Below are 21,519 nucleotides of genomic sequence, written 5' to 3'. Positions count from 1 at the left end.
AGATGCACATTGTTTTTCCTCAAATTGCTTTTCCTTAGTGGAAGTCAGGAGAAATTGAAGGATATACAGATATTCCCAGTGTATTGTGAAATTCTATCCATCTGAGATTTTTTGGTAGAAAAAATATAAGTTTTTATAATAAACTCAATGCTGTACCTTATCTTCACAATAATGAAGTACAATAAATTGATTTTCTCAGGAATGATCATTACGGGTTTCCTTTTCTTTTTTAGAATTGCATAATTACTTGCCCTACTGTTCAGTGTGATCTTATTTGTTGTGTAGTCTTTAGTTACTTATTTGATGTCTGTTTTGGGTTTCTAGTTATCTTAAGTCCATTTGGACTAAATGGCACTCTCACAGGACAGGCCTTCAAGATGTCCGATTCAGCTACAAAAAAATTAATTGGTGAATGGAAACAATTCTATCCTATCTCATCTTGTTTGAAGGAGATGTCTGAAGAAAAACAAGAAGATATGGATTGGGAAGATGATTCTTTAGCTGCAGTAGAAGTTCTTGTTGGTACGGATTCTGAGTGTTAATCCTAAAGGGAAGATAGTGACTATATGTATTAGTTACATTTTGCTGAATAATAAACAACCCTAATACCTTAGTGACTTTCAACACCAAACATTTATTTCTTACTGTTCACATTACATAAGGGCTGCAGCTCGGTGGTGGTTTGGCTCCTTGTATTTTCTTATTCTGCAGCCTAGGTTCAAGGAGTACCCAGTATCTGGAACATGCTATTCTTACAAGAACAGAGGAATAATAGGGACTGAGTCTAACCATGTAAGTGTATTTAAGGCTTCTGCTGGGATACATCTGCTCACACTCAGACAAAACTAGTTACATGGCCATGCTGTAGTCATTGGAGCAGGGAAATATATTCCACCTAGGGGAAAGCAAGCTAAAAGTGGGAAGAAAATAATTTTGAATGAATACTATTTGGAGGCTGGAAAATTGACAACTTGTGTTATGCAGTATTTTAACATTTGGTAAAACCATCATCTCTGATAACTGAAAAGGAAGAATATGTACCTGAAAGAACTGTGGCTTTCATCTGCTCTGCCCAGGTCAACTCTGTTCAGATTGGCTGTTTTCTATATGTGTTCTCATTCAGGGAAGGGACCGAGAGGGTAACAAGGTAAACTGCATTTGGGACATGCTGATCTTATGGCAGAGGACAGAAGTGTAAGAGCTAAGAGAGAGCTGCACTGATCCTGCAAACACATTTAAAGTTCCTGTTAGGATTTGACATATGTCACTTACATTTCAGAGCAAATTACACAGCCAAGCCTGACAATGGGGTGAAAATGTATACTCCACCTTAAAGAGACGTGGGAGGTGTGGGGAATATATAATGGAGCAGATAATTGGGATTAGAAGTGCAACACTGTTTAGTGGAATCATATGGTGATGTTATCTATGAAGATTGACTTATTTGGGGTTTTGGGTTTTTAAATTTTAAAAAAATCTATATTTGATTTTAATAAGTACATTACCACCAGAGTAATTGTGACAAAAACAGAAGCAAAACACCAACATATAATAGGCTTTTTAAATAGAGACATAAAGGAGCGGCCAGTTGGCTCAGTGGTTAGAACACAGTGCTCATAACACCAAGGTCGCTGGTTCGATTCCCACATGGGCCAGTGAGCTGCACCTTCCACAACTAGAATGAAAACAATGGCTTGACTTGGAATTGAGCTGCTGGTGAGGTGGCTGGTTGGCTCAGCTGTAGAGCATAGTGCTCATAATACCAGGGTCACTGGTTCGAGTCCCACATAGGCCAGTGACCTGCATCCTCAACAACTAGATTGAAAACAACGACTTGACTTGGAACTGATGGGTCCTGGAAAAACACTGTTCCCCAATATTCCCCAATAAAAATTTAATTTTAAAAAAAGAGACAAGAAAACAAAAAAATGGTCCATAATTCTAGTGCCCAGATTACTTTTGTTAAACTTTAAAAATAAATTTTAGTACACCTATAGTCAGTCAAATTTGCAAATAAGGATTTTTGAGAAACGTAATACACATTTATGTTTAGAAAATCAAAAATGAAAAGAGAAAGCTTTGTCTCTCTCGCAGAAGGTAACCAGTAGTAACAGTTTCTTGTGGTTTCTTCCAGAAAAACCTTCTGCCAAAAAGAGGATAGATTTATAAAAATATATTAAATATATTACTATTTAAACAAGTGTAATTATATCTACTTTTCCATTACAGTATTTTTGAGTGACACTAATCCCACTGTCATCACAATAGTAATTGATTTTCCTGTCTTTTTTTCCTTTCAGCTGGTGTCCGAATGGTCTACCCAGCATGCTTTGTTCTAGTCCCTCAGTCAGACATTCCTACTCCGAGCTCTGTGGGATCCTCTCACTGTTCAACTTCTTGCTTGGGTGTCCATCAAGTGCCTGCTTCCACAAGAGATCCTGCTATGTCTTCAGTTACTCTTACACCACCTACATCTCCTGAGGAAGTCCAAACAGGTATTGTTTTAATGTGTTTCATTAGCTCTAGTAATCTGTTATTTTGAATATAGTAAACATTTAATTTAAAAAATAATTATTTTGAAATAATTTCAAATTTGTTGAAAGAACTCCCTCATCCAGATTCCCAAACTGTTTAACATTTGTTCCATCACCCTCTCCATATGTATACATTCATTATCATTGGCTTTCTTAACCATTTAAGAGCAAGCTGCAGACATGATGCCCCATCATTCCTAAGTACTCAGTGTATATTTCAAAATTAACAATACCCTCCTTTATAACTACCATTTAATCCTTCAAGTCAGGAAGTCTACAGTGATATAACATTACCATCCAATTCACATCCCCTGTTCAGATTTTTTGCTTTCTGTATTTTATGTAAAGTAACATACTATTTGCTTCAACATATAAGTCCACTTACCAGGTAGCTGGGGCAAGTTGTCACGAATTAATTTTTAAAAACCCAAATAATATTATTTTAAATCTACCTCTGTTCTCCTACAGTTTATTCTTTTTTGTTTGTTTTCAGTTGATCCTCAGTCTGCCCAGAAGTGGGTCAAATTTTCTTCAGTATCTGATGGCTTCAGTTCTGATAGTACTAGCCATCATGGTGGGAAAATACCCAGAAAATTAGCAAGTCATGTGGTGGATCGAGTTTGGCAAGAATGCAATATGAACAGAGCACAGAACAAGTACGTATTTTCATTTTCTTTTTTTTCTTCTTTTTTTAATTAAATTTATTGGGATGACAATTGTTAATAAAATTACATAGATTTCAGGTGTACAATTCTGTATTACATCATCTATAAATCCCATTGTCGTATTTTCATTTTCAAGTTAAAAATTACATGTTGGTAGTTACTTGTACATATGAGATATTTAAAGTATAAGCAGTCATTTATCTGATTTTTATTTAATTCACAAAATTCATATTTTAAAATTCAGTTTTAATGCTTAACTTAGGGTTACAGAAAATTTTGTGAATTCTAAATAATTTTATAATTTCAAATCTTAGGAGGAAATATTCAGCTTCATCAAGTGGTCCATGTGAAGAAGAGACAGCTGATAAAGTAGCATCCTGGGATTTTGTTGAAGCCACACAAAGAGCAAATTGCTGTTGTTTGAGGTAGAATTTTTTTTTTTTTTTTTTTTTTTAGTCAATTGATAATATGAAAATGTATATGGTAGTTTCTTATGCTGTTGAATAGTTATGCCCTACTTTGTTTGAGGTAGCTTATGTAAGCACAGTGTGTTAGGGTATTTTTCAAAAGAAAAATTTGAGGAAAAGAGTTCAATGATTTGGAGCTATTATAATTACAGAAGTGCATACAAATAAATGTATGCCTTACATTCTTGCACAGTTATCAGAGCTGGACTGTGAAAGCTTGGTTTTGCAGCTAAAATAAAAGAAAATTTTATACTTGATTATGGTTTGTGCGTGTGTGTGTGTATCTATATATCATCTATAAGATAAGAGGCACACACGTCTCTTGCAGTGTTCATAGGTAGCATTGTGCCTGAGAAATTTCTCCCAAGGGGTCTTATGAAAAAGATGATATATGATGTACTAGATAAAAATTTCCACAATCTTTTATAGTAAATACACTATAGGGTTTGTGCAGCAGTTTCTAATAACATCCCTTTGGGCAAACTGTAGGTGAAATGCTGAAATAAGATTCAAAAAATATGATTCAACAAGGGACCAAAGATGTTCTGTAAAAATACAAGCCTTCTAAGAGACTACTGGTTGAAAGATTGATAGAGGAATGGATGAACTTGGAATTCTTCAGGCATTTGTATTTATTTTATATATTTGGGCCTTTGATGAGATTTGGTTAGAGATTAAGATTATATTGCTTAGAGTTTATTTTATTCTACAGATTAAGTGTAGATCATATGCTTTTGCAATCAAGTAAACAAATAATGATATTGACATCCGTAATCAGGACTTGTGAGCAAATAGTTGGCCACCCCTTTTCATCATGGATGTGAGCCAAGGAAATGGAGTGCCTTGTCTGCAGGTTAGGGCCCCTTAAGGTGTTCCTTATATTAGCTCTGTTTGATTGAGTATAGTGATAGACTCTCAAGTATTGTGGTATGTTTTTTCATAGATTAAGTGTCCTTACATGGATTCTTTGGATTAGAGACTGTATAATTTTTTAAATTCTGGCAACTTTGTTAAAAAACTTGCCTCTGTTGTTGATAGATTGGAATAAAAATATAGATTAGCTCATCCTTAACAGTTTAAATGTTAAAATCCATACCCAGCTAGGGGGAAAACAGACCTAGTCTTGAAATGCAGGGCTCCGTGACATTATTTGTCTGACATTATTTGTATGATCCATTGGCCAAATTTGGCTCAGTGCCTGTTTCATATAGCCTGTGAACTGAAAAATGATTTTTACATTTTAAAATAGTTGAATAAAATTTAATTTAAAGGAGAATATTTTGTGACGTGAAAATTATGTGAAATCTAATTTTAGTGTTCATAAATAAGGATTTATTGGAACAGAGCCACATCCATTCATTTACATATTAACTACGGCTGCTTACATAGAGTTGAGTAATTGCAACACAGACTGTATGGCCCCCTGAGCCTAAAATATTTACCATCTGGTCCTTTACAGAGTAAGTTTGCCAGTCCCTGGTCTAAGACCAATGGAATGCTTAAATGAAATTAAGCTTTTCTTTCCTTGTGTTTATTGGCATTTTTATCAAGCAGCTCTTCTTTTTTAGTTCCTAACGTAGACTTTTACTCTACTCTTTTTGAAAGTTGTGGGTTTTAAGTATGTTTGTCTAACATTGTTTTAGAGGAAGATGCTCAAAATGCATAAGTTCAGATTCTTGGTCTCTAAGCTGAACTTTCATTTTTAAATACTTTCATATTTCCAGAATTCCTCCCAGACAAGTAGAAATTTGAAATAATGAAATTTTGTATAATCTATACATGTTACTTGCTTTGGTAAATCCCTTTAGTAAATACAGTGTTTCTAATAATTTTTTTTTTAATTTACTTTTTTACTATTGCATTTTTACTACATGCTTCTGTTTACTTCCCTCAAATATGGTTCTTTTATTCTGTTCTTAAATAAGGCTCGGAAAGACTTGAGTCACTGTATATGTGCATCCTCACCTACTATAGAATATAGGAGGTATGGCACACGGTGGTAACTGACTGTAGTAGTCAGCCACTTTGCTCTCATATCTATCCCTACATTTCCCCTGCTCTGTTCTATATTGAAGGGAAGTACATTTTCTAGGCTCCCTTACGTTCTACATATTTTTTTTTTTTTAGCTTTATTGAGATAAAATTGACAATGCTGCGTAAGTTTAAGGTGTGCGACATGATTTGATTAGCTTCACTTGCTTTCTAGATTTGGCTAGTAGGAGACACTAATAAGATTGGTCAATGAGAAGAGGCAAAACGCCAGGGTACTTCCTCATCAGTTTTTTGATCCAACTCCAGCAGCAGCTCTGTGTCCCATTAACAGCAGCCCTTTTACTTTCATGGTCCCATGGTCCCAGTTAACCACTAATCAGGTCCTGCTATGGTTCTAGCACCATCCTAAGCTTCTGTGATGTGGTAAGACTACTTCCTACTGTCCTCTCAGTCCTAGAAGTCATAGAAGCTCCCTGCTGTTAACTAGTCTCTAGGTTGCTTCACTTTTCCTATTTTTTTGAACCAATTCTCTATAGTAAATTTCCTCTGTGATGACAGGATGACCCTGACTGATACTTTGGCTTCTCTTAGAAATTGATTTGGGGAAAAAATTGCATAATTATATAAGCAATTTTCATGAGTATATCTAATTTTAAGGAATTTAAATTATACAAATAAAGCTGAAGTTCCCCTCATCCTGCTCTGTGTCTTTCCAAATTCTACCTCTCCCTTGAAGTGTCTCCTTGCCAATTAGATACTGTCCTTCCATACTTTTCTCTGTAATTTTGTGTGTGTGTGTGTTTTTCCGCTGAACACATAAATATAATAATTGATGTATTGGCATCTTTTTTTTCCACTTACTGTACCTTAGCTCTTTTCCAGTCTCATTACTTGTAGGATCTGCCATATTGTTTAAAAAAACTTTTTGGTATTCCACTGAATAGAAGTACCATAGTGTATTTAATCATTCGGGGTTTGATAGGTTGTTTCCAGAGGCTTTTTGTTTGTGTTTACTTTAAAAAGCAAAACAAAACAAAACTTCTGTGACTATCAGTTTATTAGATTTTTTTGAACACTTTGTGATAGATGTCCTACGCTCAGGATACACTAGCGAACAAGGCTCCTGCTATTTGGAAGCCTATACTCCGGTAGGAATGGGGCAGGTAACTAATTTGTTTTTAAAAAGAATCCTTAATCCTTCTAAAATTTAAGCGTGATGAGTGCTTGGAAGGAAATAAAACTAGGAGGGTGATGAGAGAGTTGTGGGTAAGGGGGTTATTTAAACTGCTTACGACTTCAAAAAGATTTTACCAATTTTACTCCCACTTTTTGCATTTAAGAGTGCTGATTTTTCTTGTGCTTTCACTGTTCTAAGAACTGTCCTTACTTTTATTTTTTTGTCATTACAGTGAGTGGAAAGCATAAAATTGTTTTAATTGGCATTTTTCAGTTATTAGTGAGATTAAACATTGTACATTTACCGATATTAGGCTTTAATCTGGCGGAATGTTCATAAGAAAATTAGCACTTAGAAGGCTATATAACTATAGAAAGCAAGACAATAAATTTCAAGTGTTAACATTAAAATACTAGGAACTTATTAGGAAAAAAAATCTAAAGGGATCACTGTTGGATTATACTTTAAGGACAACTTCTTTTTTAGAAAGATTCTCAATTTGTTTGAGTTCTAGTATGAAATTCAGTTGTTCTCTCTACAGAAGGCTAGTTTTTAGAAAAAGGTCTCTGTAGAAGAAAGGGACTGTAATTTAATGTTACCAGAAATTTAGCTAGCCGTTGCTATTAGTATATAGGCTGAATTAATAGTTTCTTATCTTTATAGGAGGGTAGGTGAATGTATGGCTGTTTACTTTTCATATCTCCTGTATACTTGGAATATAACCAAATTGTTCACCGCAGGTTGTTGGTGATTCTCTCTCTCCTTAGTGCTTTGCGTAACTTGATCACTTCTTAAACTTTTGGTCTCAGAACTTTATGGTCTAAAAAATTATTGAAGACCCCCAAAGTGCTTTTATTTATGTGGGTTACTATTTATATCGATTTTAGAGAAATGGTGAAGCACTACTTATTTAAAAAAATAATAAACCCAGTACATATTAACATGAATAAAATACTTTTATAGAAATCAGCTGTTTTCCAAAATAACAAAAATAATTAGAAGAGTAGTATTGTGTTTTATTTTTGCAAATCTCTTCAATGTTGAGCTCAATAGACGATAGCTAGATTCTCATCTACTTCTACATTCAATCTGTAGTTATATATTGTCTTGGTTGAAATGTGTGAAGAAAATCCAACTTTTCATAGCTATGCAATTAGAAAAGGGAAGAATATTTTAGTAGCTTTTTCAGATAATTGTGGATATTCTTTGATTCTATACCAAAATTTGACAAGTGGTAGTTTCTTAAAAGTTAGTCTCAATGTGGAATGTGAAGCCATATTAATGAAATTCTTGTACTCCACCAAAAACTGAATGAATCTTTTACTTATGCATGATTTTGTAACATCATGCATTGATTATTTGGAAAATAACAGTTCACTGACTTATGCAGATCTTCCGAATGTTGGCACATTTTGTTATGTGATATGAAAAATTGCATTCATTAATATCACCCAACAATCATCATCAGAAAAATCTTTTTTAAGTATTGGAATGCTGTTAAGCTCACTGTGGCAGATAACAATTTTCCAAATTCTAAATCTTCCCAAATTCTAAATCATGCTTAAAAGCTCAAATTTTATCATTTGTTTGTCCTTAAAGTGACAAACTCATTTTGTTCATTTTTGAAAACCAAATAACCAAGGCTGCCAAATAACCGAAATCTGGATAACCAAAGTTTATCTGTCAATCATTTTTTAAAAATAAAAATGGTGTTCCATGAAACAAGCAGCTGGTTCAGCTTTGTAACTCAGTTATACAAGTGCATGTCTTTAGAGTAGCCACTGTACTTGGATATGCAGCACAGATGCTTCATGTGTACTTCCCGTTTCTTTACATAGAATAGAAAAAACTATACAAGGATTCAGATTTAATAAAAATTAGTCGTTTTTTTTCTGTCTTCATGGAGGACATTTTTAAGTGAAACGAGCTTTGAAAGAAAAAACGACTAAGTGTATGGCAGTGAAGAAAATGACCACTACTACTAGTTAGTACCACTGCCTTGCGTGATTTGGTTGCCAGCAGTTTTATTGTCCTCTGTTTTTGCACCATCATCATAAATAGCAACATAACGAAAAAGGCACATAATGTCTTCATACTTGAAAAATGGTTTTGAGCCCTGTAGAGCCCCTGAAAAAGTCCATGACACCATACTTTGTAAACTTTTATAGTAGACACTAAAATATTTGAATAAGAATAATTAAATGAATGATACTGTCATGATATCTACTTATTCCTACCTTCTTATTCTGTTTCTTTTCCTTTGCTTTCTTCCTTCCCCTTTCCTGCTACTATTGTTGACTGACTTTCTTTTTATCCTTTGTTCCGCTGACTTAGAAGTTAGATATTCTAAGTAAAAAAAAAGTTAGATATTCTATTTTGATTCTGTTGTTAATTGAATTAAATATTTACTGCGTTTCCCTTAAAGTCTAATGTTAATCGGTGTCTCTTTATGAAAGAAACAAGAACGTTGGAGCACTTTAATCTTGCTTCAGTTATTTTCCATGTCATATTTTTTTTGTTTTAGGATTTTAGTTTTGCCTCGCTCTGTTTTGAAAAATTTCAAACATGCACAGAAGAAAATTGGACAGTGAGCTCTTGTATATCAACCATCCATATGTATTTGCTTCATTTACTTCATCTAGAACTCTTCTCTTACGGAAGAGTAAAAAAAAAAAGTAATATGTTTTATTGAAGTTGATTTATCTAAAATGATTATTTTGACAATCATCATAAAACATTAATGACATATTTGGCATTATTTTTTGTCATATGATGTCTTCAAAGACTGGTGTATATTTTACACTTAATAGCACATCTCAATTTGGGTTAGCCACATTTCGTGTGTTTATAGCCACATCTGACTTGTGGATACCATTCTTGGACAGCACAGCTTTAGAAATAGAGTTAGAAATAGGACTAATGACTGGAAAATACAGAAAAGCAAGTTTCTGTTAAAAATAAATTGTTTTCTAACAGCTGGAGCTATTTGACAGTGGTATGTATTTTCTTATAAGGTAATGTAGTCATTGTTATTGAAAGTTTTCAAAGAGAGGATGATCAGAGAAAGGATTATTCCTACATTGCGTAGGACCTGTTGGGTTGTTTTTGTTTTTTTTTAATAATCATTTATTAAAAATTTTTTAGAATGCTACTTTAAAAATTCAAATAGTGTATATGGATATTAAAAATTACAACTTTCCCCTCATATATATATATGTAGTTCTACCTGCCTGCGTTCTTTCACACAAATGAAATCATGCTATGTATACTGTTCTGTAACTTGCTTTTCTTGCTAAATATGTAGTTATCCTGGGTAACTTTCTGTATTAGCACATACATAAATGCACTTTATTTTTTATTTTAAGCTCATAGTACTCCATAATACTATGGAGATACACAACTTTATTTGGCCAGTCCCCTATACTGCACTCTTGCTGAAGATTTTTAAAGCAAAATCTTAAATATCATCATTTCATTCCTACTTTAGTACGCAACTCTAAAAATGTTAAGATTTTCTCATATAACTATAATTCCATTATCATACCTAATAAAAGGAACAGTATTTTCTTGGTATGATCTGATGCCCTCTTACAGATTTGTCTCAGAAATATCTTTTTAGCTTTGTTTAACTAGGATCCAAATAAAGGTGTACATTTAGTTGTATATATCTTCTTGATCTCTGTTATAATCCCCTATCCCCTTTTTGCAACATTGACTTGGAGAAACTAGGTCAGTTGTCCTGTAGAATGTCCCACATTCTGGATTTCTCAATTTGTCATGTATTTTAACTTGTTCTTTTAGTGTCATTTAACTTCTTACTCCCTTATCCCTTCCATGTTTGTAAATTGAAGGTAGCTCTAGAGCTGTGTTGTTCAGTATTAGTAGCTATGTTGGTAACCACTAGGGGCTATTTAAATATAAAATAATTGAATTTAAATAACATTAAAAATTTAGTTCTTAAGTTGTACTAGACACATTTCAAATCCTCAGTAGCCACATACAGAACATTTCCATCATCACAGAAAGCTCTGTTGGGCACTGCTGATCCAGAGGCTGGATTAGATTTAGGTTTGAGATTTGGGGAGAGAATACTTAATAGATGGTGCTGTTTTGCTTTGTATTGTGTCATATCAGAAGAGACATGTCTGGTTGTCCCACTTTTAATAATGTTAAGATTGAGAAGGTGCTGATTAGCCTGAACCCTTCATTGTAAAGTTTCTAATCATGTTTACTATGAATAAAGAGTTTTTCTTCTTTCTTTGAAATCTCTAATCTCTTTCTTTTTCTAGACTTACTGTGTTGGCTAAAACTTTGAATAAAATTATTGAATAGAAATGTTGAGAGTTAATATTCTTGCTTTGTTCCCAGTCTTGGGGAGAAATTGTTCAGTCTTCCATCATTAAGTATGATATTACTTGTAGTTTTTCATAGATGTCCTTGATCAGATTGAGTAAGTGCTATTCCTTGCTTGCTGACTCTTTTTTTATGAAGAGGTGTTGAATTTTGTCATATTTTTCTGAATTTATTGAGATAATCATAAGGTTTTCTCTTTTATTCTGCTAATGTGTTGAATAATACTGATTTTATCTTTTGAATGTTATACCTTACATTCTGGGATAAATTGTACTTGGTCATGATATAGTAACTATCTTTTTATATATTATTGAATTACTAATACTTTGTTAATGATTTACATATGTGTTCTTGAGGGATATTGTTCTATGATTTCTTTTTCTTATAATGTCTTTGATTTTGGTATCGGGGTAATGGTGGATTTCTTTCGTAACTTTTTGACATAACTCCAGGTGTTGTTTATTTTTTGATAACTTTTATGCTCCCCCCTGGCACAATAAAATGTCCCAGGCTCTGTACAAAAGAGAGTCTCAGCATAGTCCCACAATAGAGAGTGTTCTTCAAAAAAGTGCCTGCTTTTGTAATACACTTTCTGGTTATCTCTGATGTAACAAAACCATTAATGAAATAAATTTTAAAAGAAAACGAAAAAAACCTAATGAATATTGAATGCTCTAACCCATATCCATCCACATTTTTTCCAGTTTCTTAAAGTATTTTTTATATACATCAATATCAGTTAAGTTTGAAAATCTCAAGGTGCACAGTAGTTTTTGCAACATTGAAAGAAATCTTAAACTCTGAAAAAATTATTAGATTTTTAGGTGTATAGTTTTAAGTTCTTCAGTTTAGAATTGCTTTATATTATGAGGAAAAATTTCTTGTAGGAATTTTACTTTTCCAGTCAGCTGATTCTTTCTGTAGTGGTAAGCTTTGGAAGAAGGAAGGTAGGTATAGCATGGGGCCTATCAATCGGTTACTTCCAGTGCTATCCAGACTATTCTAACTTCAATCCAGTAGAATAAGTTTTCTAGTCAGTTGCTGTAGGATTGTAGATGATGACTGAGTTCAGCCAAGCCATTGATTTGTAAGTACTAACTGTGAAATGCCAGGTACATTCACTAATGAATAAATTCCAGACCGTTTTACATGTTTTTATCTTAAAATACTAGAATCTTATCTCTGTATTTACTCAGATACTAAGATATTTAGATTATATAAGGCAAGCCATCTTTGCCTATCTGATCACATAGCTATTAAATGAGCACGAGAGAATTGGCTTTTATAAATTTTTCTGCATGCTCTTTGTTTTAGGTCACTGAAGAAAGTATTGTTTTCCATGTAAATTCACATCATTTTACTTTAGGATTATATGTGAAAAACGAATATCTGAAATGTCTAATATTATTAACCTGTATATCTGATATAACGTGAGACTATAAATATTAAATCTTTCTTTTCAGGCACAAAAATGTTAAACCAAGAAATCCTGGACAACAAGGACAGGCATTATCTTTAAGTCAGCAACAACAAGTACTTCCTAAGCACAAGACCAATGAAAAGCAAGAAAAGAGTGAGAAACCACAGAAACGCCCCTTGACTCCCTTTCACCACCGTGTTTCTATTAGCGATGATGTTGTCATGGACACAGATTCAGCCAGCCAAAGACTTGTGATACCTGCCCCAGACAGTCAAGTGAGATTTTCAAACATCCGAACTAATGATGTAGCAAAGACTCCTCAGATGCATGGCAGTGAAATGGCAAATTCACCTCAGCCACCCCCACTTAGTCCTCACCCATGTGATGTGGTTGACGAAGGAGTGACTAAAACACCTTCAACTCCTCAGAGTCAGCATTTCTATCAGATGCCAACACCGGATCCCTTGGTTTCTTCCAAACCAATGGAAGATAGGATAGACAGCTTATCCCAGTCTTTCCCAGCTCAGTTCCAGGAAGCTGTAGAACCTACCGTGTATGTTGGTACAGCAGTAAACTTGGAAGAAGATGAAGCTAATGTAGCCTGGAAGTATTACAAGGTCCCAAAGAAAAAAGATGTAGAGTTTTTACCACCTCAACTTCCAAGTGATAAATTCAAGGAGGATCCGGTTGGACCTTTTGGACAGGAAAGTGTAACATCAGTTACAGAGTATGTATTTTTTTAATAGTCACTATTATAATTTAAGGGTGGAAAAATTATGTAAGTTCTTAATAGTAGGACTCCAGAATTGGTTTCAGGGTAGGATTTAAAATAATAAATCCTTTGAGTATTAATTTTGCATAATTTTTTATTGTATTCTTTCCTTAGGGAACCTCTTTATTATTAAATATTTTAGTTACAAAAAAGTGGGGAAAATCATAACACTTATCCATCAACCAAATTAAGAATTTTACGTACAATTAGAACGCTTAATGTACTATTTTCTTCCTACATTCTTCCTTCTGCTGTCCTAAATTTGACATTTATCATTTATATACATGTTTTTATGTGTGTAGCTCTAGTTAATTCATTTTAATTGCTCTGTAGTATTTCTCTGTTTTGAATTATACCTTAATTCATTTATCTACTCTTAAAGATGGACATGTTGGTTATTTTCAATTTTTCACAATTACAAATGATGTAGCAGTGTGCTTTTTGTATACATTTCCTTGTACACTTGTATAAGAATTTCTCTAGGGAAAACATCTTAAAGTGGAATTGCTGGGCCATGGGAATATTTTCGTATCAGTTTACGCCCTCGTCAATCAGTAGAATATGAGAATGACTGCTGCTCTACATTTTCCTCAGTACTTGGTATTATGACACCTTTAATTTGGCTAATCTGTATTCAGAATGGCATCGTGTTTTCTTAATATGTGTTTTCCAGGTTCCTAGTAAGGTTAAGCATCACATTTATTGGACGTTTAGTTTTCCTCTCCTGTGAATTGGCCTGTAGCTCATATTTTTTAGTACATTTTTCTTTTTTCCTGATTTATTCCTTATATGTTCTGGTTATTAATCTTGCATTAGTTATTGTGCTACAGCTATCTTCCTCCATTCTTTGGTTTGCCTTCTTTGTATACTTTATGTCTGACATACTTTGGACAGAAGTGGGCTTTTTTTTCAGGTCTCCCTTTACTTTCAGTGTTGTTCTGATTAGATTTGTAGTCTGTCCTATAAGTCTTTCCTTTTTATCTGTAGCTTTTTCTGAAAGCTGAAAATTAACACACAAACATCATTTTCATTAAAAATGTCGACCTGTTTATCAGTGCAAGGCCAGGTAGTGAGCAGAGATTACATTTCCTTCTCTATCAATCTGTTGTCAATGAAAGATGTTAAAAAAGTCTTCTGTGCAGCTTAGAATTTTGAGATTCCACAAAAATGTGTAGGTATAATGAGCTTTTGTTCAGGCATTGTACTGGACATTGAGGAAGGTTGGTTTAATTTGAAGTCTTTTTTTTTTTTTCCTTTTTTTTTTTTTGGTCTTGCCACTGGGAAGTTATCTTTTTCTTGGATAATATCTCCATTTTTCCCCTTTTTGTGTGGAACCTCTATAATTCAATTCATGTGTTGAACTTCTATACTTTCTCTCGTTTTCCATCTATTTTTTCCTCTGTATTCTGAGGGGATTCCTTGACTTGTAGCGCTTTCTTGAAGTCTCAATATATATTTCTCCTGTTTTATTTTCCTAAGCTTTTAAAAATAGCATCCCCTTCTTATTTAATGTCTTGTAATTTTTTTCCATTTGAATTACTTGTTTTATTTTAGTCTTTTTCTTTACTATGCTGCCATATTTCTTATTGTTTCTCCATAGACATTTTAGAATGAGGACACAGATGCTAATCGGAAATTTTGTGTGCATATGTGGAGCCTTGTTAATTGGCAGGCCTTCCTCACTCAGTCAATAAATATTTTAGTGTATATTATGTATCTGTTCCAGACACTTTGCTTTATGATAACGGGGTAGGGGATGTTTTGGAGGGGAGGCCTTGTACCTAAAATTCCAGAATGAAGAGGATGCCAGATCTTGGATCTTCACCAGGTAGTTTATTCATTTTTCTTATAAGAGGGATCCTTCTTGTTCTTCCATTTTTAGCTCTTCTTTTTCGCTTCTGTCTACATATATAAGTCCAGATTTTCTCTGGCTTTTTAGGCAGTTTGGGTCCTCTGTTTATATGGTTTGCCTATAGCCCCCTCTTACATGTTCTAGGCTGTGAACTTTCTCTGCTATTTTTCACTGATTTTGAGCATTCCTGAGGCTACTGAGTAAAATGTCTGGTTCATTTATAGCCTCTCTCATTTGTTACTACTATTAGATATTTACTTTTAAAATTCCTTGATTATTATTTTAGTAGACAAACTTGTGTGCCTCATCTAGCACTTTGAATCTTAAAAGTTTTCTAGTGTAGTTTTTTTTTTAATTAAAATTAATCTGGATTTGAAATTGAGGGACTTCAGGATACCGTTATGATCACGGAAGACAACTTGCTTATTTAGTAGTTAGTCAGTAGACCTTGTGATCACAAATGATGTCTTGGAAACAAGTCCAAAAAGATCTTAAATTATCTGTGCTGTATGTAATATAAAAGTCTAAGCTAGCCTCAACTCTTGCTTGAAATTGCTATTGGTCTCCTTATTTCTGTACTTCTCCATATGTATAGAGTGATCATTGTAAGTTAAACATTATGTTATACATTTTTTTAAAACTCTCAGTAATTTCCTTTTATACTTAAAATAAAATCCAAACCTTTACCCCACTATTTGTAAGATGCTACACAGTCTCCTGCCTAGCTAATTCTTCACTTTTATTTATTACTCTCCTGTTTGTTTCCTGATAGCCAGACCAGCTTTTTTGCTACTCCTTTAATTAAAAAGCCCCACTCACTCCTTATGACCCTTAGAATTGCATTACAGATCAGAGACAGCTTCCCCTTCTTATCCACTTCTGCTCAATACCTTCCCGAGAGGTATTTCCCTGACCTTTCAATGTAAACTATGGCCTCTTCTCACTCCCCAGATCACTGCCTATCCTGTATATTGCTTTTATTTTCTCCTTATATATGTCATTATTTAAAATTATATTACATATTTGCTAATGGTCTTTGCCCTGTTAGAATGTAAGCTCTGTGAAGGCACAGACTGTCTGGCTTACTGCTGTGTTCCTGCAGCCTTAATGTGTGCACACACACGCACACACCCCTAGAACAATCCTAGGCACGTGGTAGACATTCAGCACATGTTTGGATGAATGAAATGATAGTATGGCCATAGATTACTTTATGATTTTAAAACTTGGGTGTTTTTTTTATAGGTTATATTTTCTTATTTAATGTATGTTAAAATGTAGTGGCATGAATATTTTCAGTTTTAAAAACTGTAAGAGTGAGTTTTTATGGGCACGTTATATTCATAAGATCCAAGGATTCTAGCCATTACTTTAAATAAGTGTATTGGCTGCTTGTGTGCATGAGCACCTGTAAGTGAAATGAAGGTCTCTGAGAAGTTAATACAGCTTAACCTTAGAACCTGTTTTAAAATTATTTGATATTTTTCTCACTGAATGAAATGAGACACATAATATAGAAAAGTAGCATGCAGAGTAGAATGGTGCTGGGTCATGACTATGTAAGTTAAGGAAAAAACATGCTTCTACTTGTTCCTGGTCACCATTTTTTCTGCCTCCTGAAAAGATTGAATAAAAGGGTTTTTTTAATTCTGTGTCTCAATATGAGTATTGTTTTGGTTTTGCTAGTTGCTAAAATGTGTACTGTGTAACAACTCACTTCTAAATAGGATCCTTGTTGTAATAGTAGATTAGAATATGGTAAATATCACAAAAAGTCAACCATCAGAGGCTTAGCTGCTATATGAAGTAAGAGACATTTATGGAATACAATGTTCTACTATACTTGGTAGGTTAGAAGTTTTTTGGTTTTATGTTTTAATCATCTGATGAGTTGGTCCTTTTTCTTAGAATTATTGTTCTATGGCAGTAGTTCTCAATTGGGGCAATTACTTATTCCCACGTGCACACTCCCAGGTGACATTTGGCAATGTCTGGAGACATTTTTGGTTGTTATAACGGGGTGTGTGCTACTGGTATCTGGTAGTTACAGACCAGGGATATTGCTAAGTATCCTACAATGTATAGGACAGTGCCCACAACAAAGAATTATCCTGCCCAAAATGTTAATAGTATTGAGGTGCTTTAATGCCATGAATAACTTATAACAGAAATGTGAACTTTAGTATGAGTTATTAAATTAGATAGGCCAAACATGTTTACCTATTAGTTTCACTAGGGAGACCCCCCCTATTTTCAACTCGCCCCTCCACCACCCGCACCAATCATAGTGAAATACCTGGCATGATCTTCAGTGTTTGTATTATGCTAAAACAAATTTTTTTCCCCCCATAGTTAAAAGGATCTTGTTGGAATAATTTAGTAATTCAGGTGCCTGCTGTTTTATTACTTGAGATAGGATGTCATGAGGATCAGTCACCTCCTTAGAGATAGTGACAAAACCAGTTGATAAAGTCAGATAATGTCCTGTCATTAAAATAAATTCTATGAATTATGATTATGCTCTCTTGATGGCATTTAAACAGTCTTATTAAATTTTTTATAGAAGCATTCTGTCGTTTTAAAGATGTAAGATGATCAAATGCTTTTCTAGTCATAGAGTAATGCATTCAGAAAACGAGTTCATTTTATATAAGTAAATTTTAAATTCATATTACTCAGTCATTGTAAATTTCTATTATCTTTTTCCATATTTTGAATTTTTAAAATGTATTTACATGTATAGCAGTTAATTTTAATGAAGTTAATTAGAGGGCTGTTTTAACTCCTATATTCTTTCTTAGGAATATTATCTTTCTTTTTTTAATTTATATTCCTCAAAGATACAATTTATCAGTTTGAATAAAACTGAAGTTAACGTGCAAGAAGGCACTTTTGAGGTACAAAATAAATTTGGTCCTGGCCCTAAGTGAAATTGTAGTCTAATGGAAAATAACATTAAGTTCTCTGATAGAGGTATATATAAAATACAGTAGTGATGCAGAGCCAGACTGGGGAATAATTTAATTCCATTTATGGAGTTCCAGAAGCATTCTGTAGTTTGGTGTGGATAGATTATAGGATGCTGCTTAGTAGTTTGGTGTGGATAGATGAGAAATAAGACTGGAAATTTGGGTAAGGCTATATAGTGGAATGGCAAAATACTGTTCATAAACTTATATATTATCCTTGAGATGGTAGGGGCACTGTTGCAAGTTGTTGAAATAAATGAAATAGCAAGGGTTTGGAAAAAGAGGATTTTAGAATTATTAACCAAATAGCATTGAAAGATTATTTGAAATGAAGGGCTATATATGTATGAAAAGAGATCAGTTTGGGCATCTGTTTGAATAGCTCAGACATAAGGTGACATGGGACACTCACTAGGAAATTAAAAACATAGTAGGGATATATGGGATTTATAAATGTGGCGTAGACTAAAAAACTTTAGTTTGTTGAATAGTTAAGTAAGGAAGTAATAGAGTTACAGACTAGCATATTTATTTTATGAGAGGAAAAGACGAAGAACAGATTTGAAGCCTTTCTCTACTACCCATTTTCCCTACTTCTAGACTAAATCTTAATTAAACTTGATTTGTCTGGGTTCTTTTTAAAAGGAGAGCATTTCAAAAATAGTATCTTGAAGTAACTATTGATGTACCTTAAGAAGGTAAAGTCTTGTTAAATAAGAAATGCTTGGCCAAATAATAATGACATTCACTTAAAAAAAGCAAAGGAAATCTGTGTAGACTAGTGTGGGAAGATCTCTGTATAGATTATAAAGTTTAGAACAAGGTGTATAGTATATGTATACATATAGGGTAGTATATGCATAGTTTTTTTCCCACCGTGATTAGGTAATATAAACAGTTAATCCACTGTTATCTTGAAGGAGAAGGATTGGGAAACTTATACATTTCAGTGACTGTGTTTCCCCAAAAATAAGACCTAGCTGAACCATCAGCTCTAATGCGTCTTTTGGAGCAAAAATTAATATACGACCTGGTCTTATTTTAATATAAGACTGGATAGAATAGAATACCGGGTCTTATATAAGACCGGATCTTATATTAATTTTTGCTCCAAAAGATGCGTTAGAGCTGATGGTCCACCTATGGGAAACGCAGTATGCCTTTGTGTACTATATGATTTTTAAGTATGTGCATGTAATACATATGCACTGTAAAATTGTGAATTCAGTTTGAGGTGTCTGCTTAGAGAGATTCATCAGGCAGTTGTGATCATGTGTCTGAAGCTTAGGACATGAAAGTATTAATAACCCAGTTAGAGTAGATATAAAACGGAAAGAGGGGCAAGTATGCAACATTAGAAATAAAAAAGAAATATTTTCTTTATAGTAGTTGACTTTTACAGTTGTGGGCTTTTGAGAAAATTATGCAGGAGAATTTTAGATGAGAATTTTAGAGAGATGGGGGTGGAGCATAGCATATCCCACACAGGATACATACATCTGTAGCAAATCTCTTTTTTTTTTCTTCTACTTATTTTTACTTTCTATGTTAGTTAATGATTGCATCTATTTCGTAATTGTGGCTTAAGACCTTGCAAGTTTTAAAGATAGCAAAATTTCTGCCAAGAAACATTACAGTTGTATTTCAATTTCTTTTTTTAAGGGTTTAGCACTAGTTTTTGTAGCATTTGTGATTACTTAAAATAGTCTTCTATTCTGATTTAGAGGGAAACCTGAGCAAAGAAAGAACTGTACTTGAGCATAGCTCTTATTACGTCTTGTTTGATAGTAAAGATACATCAGGATATCTTAACCATATAATACTGTTCATCAGTAGAATTAGCTCCTATGTTGTATTAGTGATATTTGTGTCACCAGATTTGTATTGTATGTGTATAGTAATAGAATGCATTATTTGATCTCTAAAAGACAGTTTCTAATCACTTTGTTTCATAGAAGTCGATGATGAAATAAACTTGTTTTGATTATTGTATTCTAAATCTTTTAACTAAGTCTTCCTTATTTGATACCTTATTTTAATGCAATAAAGGTATATTTTTGACAGCTAGCTTGAGTCAATTTAAGGATTGATTCTGAATATTGGAGATGGTACTGGAAAAGGATATCATTTAAAAAAGAGGGCTTTTGAGATTTCTTAAATTTCATTTGTTGTTAACATTTCCTTCTATAGCTTATCTCCTCTATAATTGTCAATCCTAAAATATTGTCATACCTTGTCTGGAAGAATTTTTATTGAATAAAGGCATAAAAGTATATGCTACTCTAAGCCATGTTAAATTCTCTACAAGTACATTTCAGGATAGTATGTTACTATTGTCATAGTAAAAGGAAGGAGATATAATTAACGAATAATATAAAAGTAATTTCAGTTTGCTTTGGGCTTTGCAAAGCTTCCTATTCATGGCTGTACCGAATCCTCTTCCAGTTTGTCTGTGTTTAGCTTTATATCTGATTAAACTATTGCTGTAGTTTTACTATTTGGCAATATGTGAAAGTTCCTTTTAGAAAAGGAGAGGTGTTCCTGTTCACAGAAGTCTATGTATACTACATATTTGGATAGTGACATAATGGTAACTTGAATTTTTAGTCTGGCATCTCTTAAAAAATCACATTTTTTATTTCTATTTTCATCAGTTTTAAATATAGAAGGATGTGTGATGTAAATAATTTATATTTTTAAATTTATTGTGATTTGATACTCTTGATATTATTGACTACATTTAAATTCTCTGCATATCCCAATGTCTGTGAGAACCATTCAATAAAATAAGAAAAAGTTGTGTTTAGGTATTGCATTTGGTTTACTCTTTTTATTCTTAATAGAGCCCTGTGCAGTAGGATTGGTCCTTTTAATGTTACTGCACACTAGTTTAACAACTACCTATGTAAACATTGTGGCAGTTTTTAATGCTTCTGCCCGAGGACAACTTAGTATGAAAAACAGAGTGTGTTTTATTCACCTCTATACAAAGTAGTAGTGTCTTTCAGGTTGGTGGGGAGGAGGGGAGGAGGAGTGAGTTCTTATGCTTTTCCCCTATGAAGAGTTATTTGAGTATGCATACTTAAAATCTTTCCAGCCCTTACTCTGCCACTATCTGACCTTAGCAAACCATTTCTTTCTACATAATTTCCATATCAAAGTTAGAGAGCAATACCTTTCATTTCCTATCATATGAGGTTATTTTAAGTATTAAATAAGAAAATACATGTAAAAGTAGATAGAAATATGATTTTGAAAAGATCTATGTTAGGATCTGATAGACAATTCAGCAGACAATTTTTTTAGGGTCTAATACTG

At 33.4% G+C, this 21,519-nt stretch overlaps 1 protein-coding gene across 1 annotated transcript in view; it reads left to right on the top strand.

The window, feature by feature from the left end:
* MED13 (mediator complex subunit 13) overlaps window positions 1–21,519 on the top strand; it is a 94,505-nt gene that overhangs the window by 28,806 nt on the left and 44,180 nt on the right. The window contains exons 5-9 of the mRNA XM_019732482.2: window positions 325–522; window positions 2,301–2,495; window positions 3,028–3,190; window positions 3,514–3,624; window positions 12,652–13,335. Of these exons, the coding sequence (XP_019588041.2) occupies window positions 325–522; window positions 2,301–2,495; window positions 3,028–3,190; window positions 3,514–3,624; window positions 12,652–13,335 (1,351 nt within the window). The remainder of the gene's footprint in view (window positions 1–324; window positions 523–2,300; window positions 2,496–3,027; window positions 3,191–3,513; window positions 3,625–12,651; window positions 13,336–21,519) is intronic.

This window comes from Rhinolophus sinicus, linkage group LG15, assembly GCF_036562045.2.
Source record: "Rhinolophus sinicus isolate RSC01 linkage group LG15, ASM3656204v1, whole genome shotgun sequence".
NCBI lineage: Eukaryota > Metazoa > Chordata > Mammalia > Chiroptera > Rhinolophidae > Rhinolophus > Rhinolophus sinicus.
The sequence above is the reverse complement of the archived record's forward strand: the minus strand, read 5'-3'. Positions and strand labels throughout refer to the sequence as shown.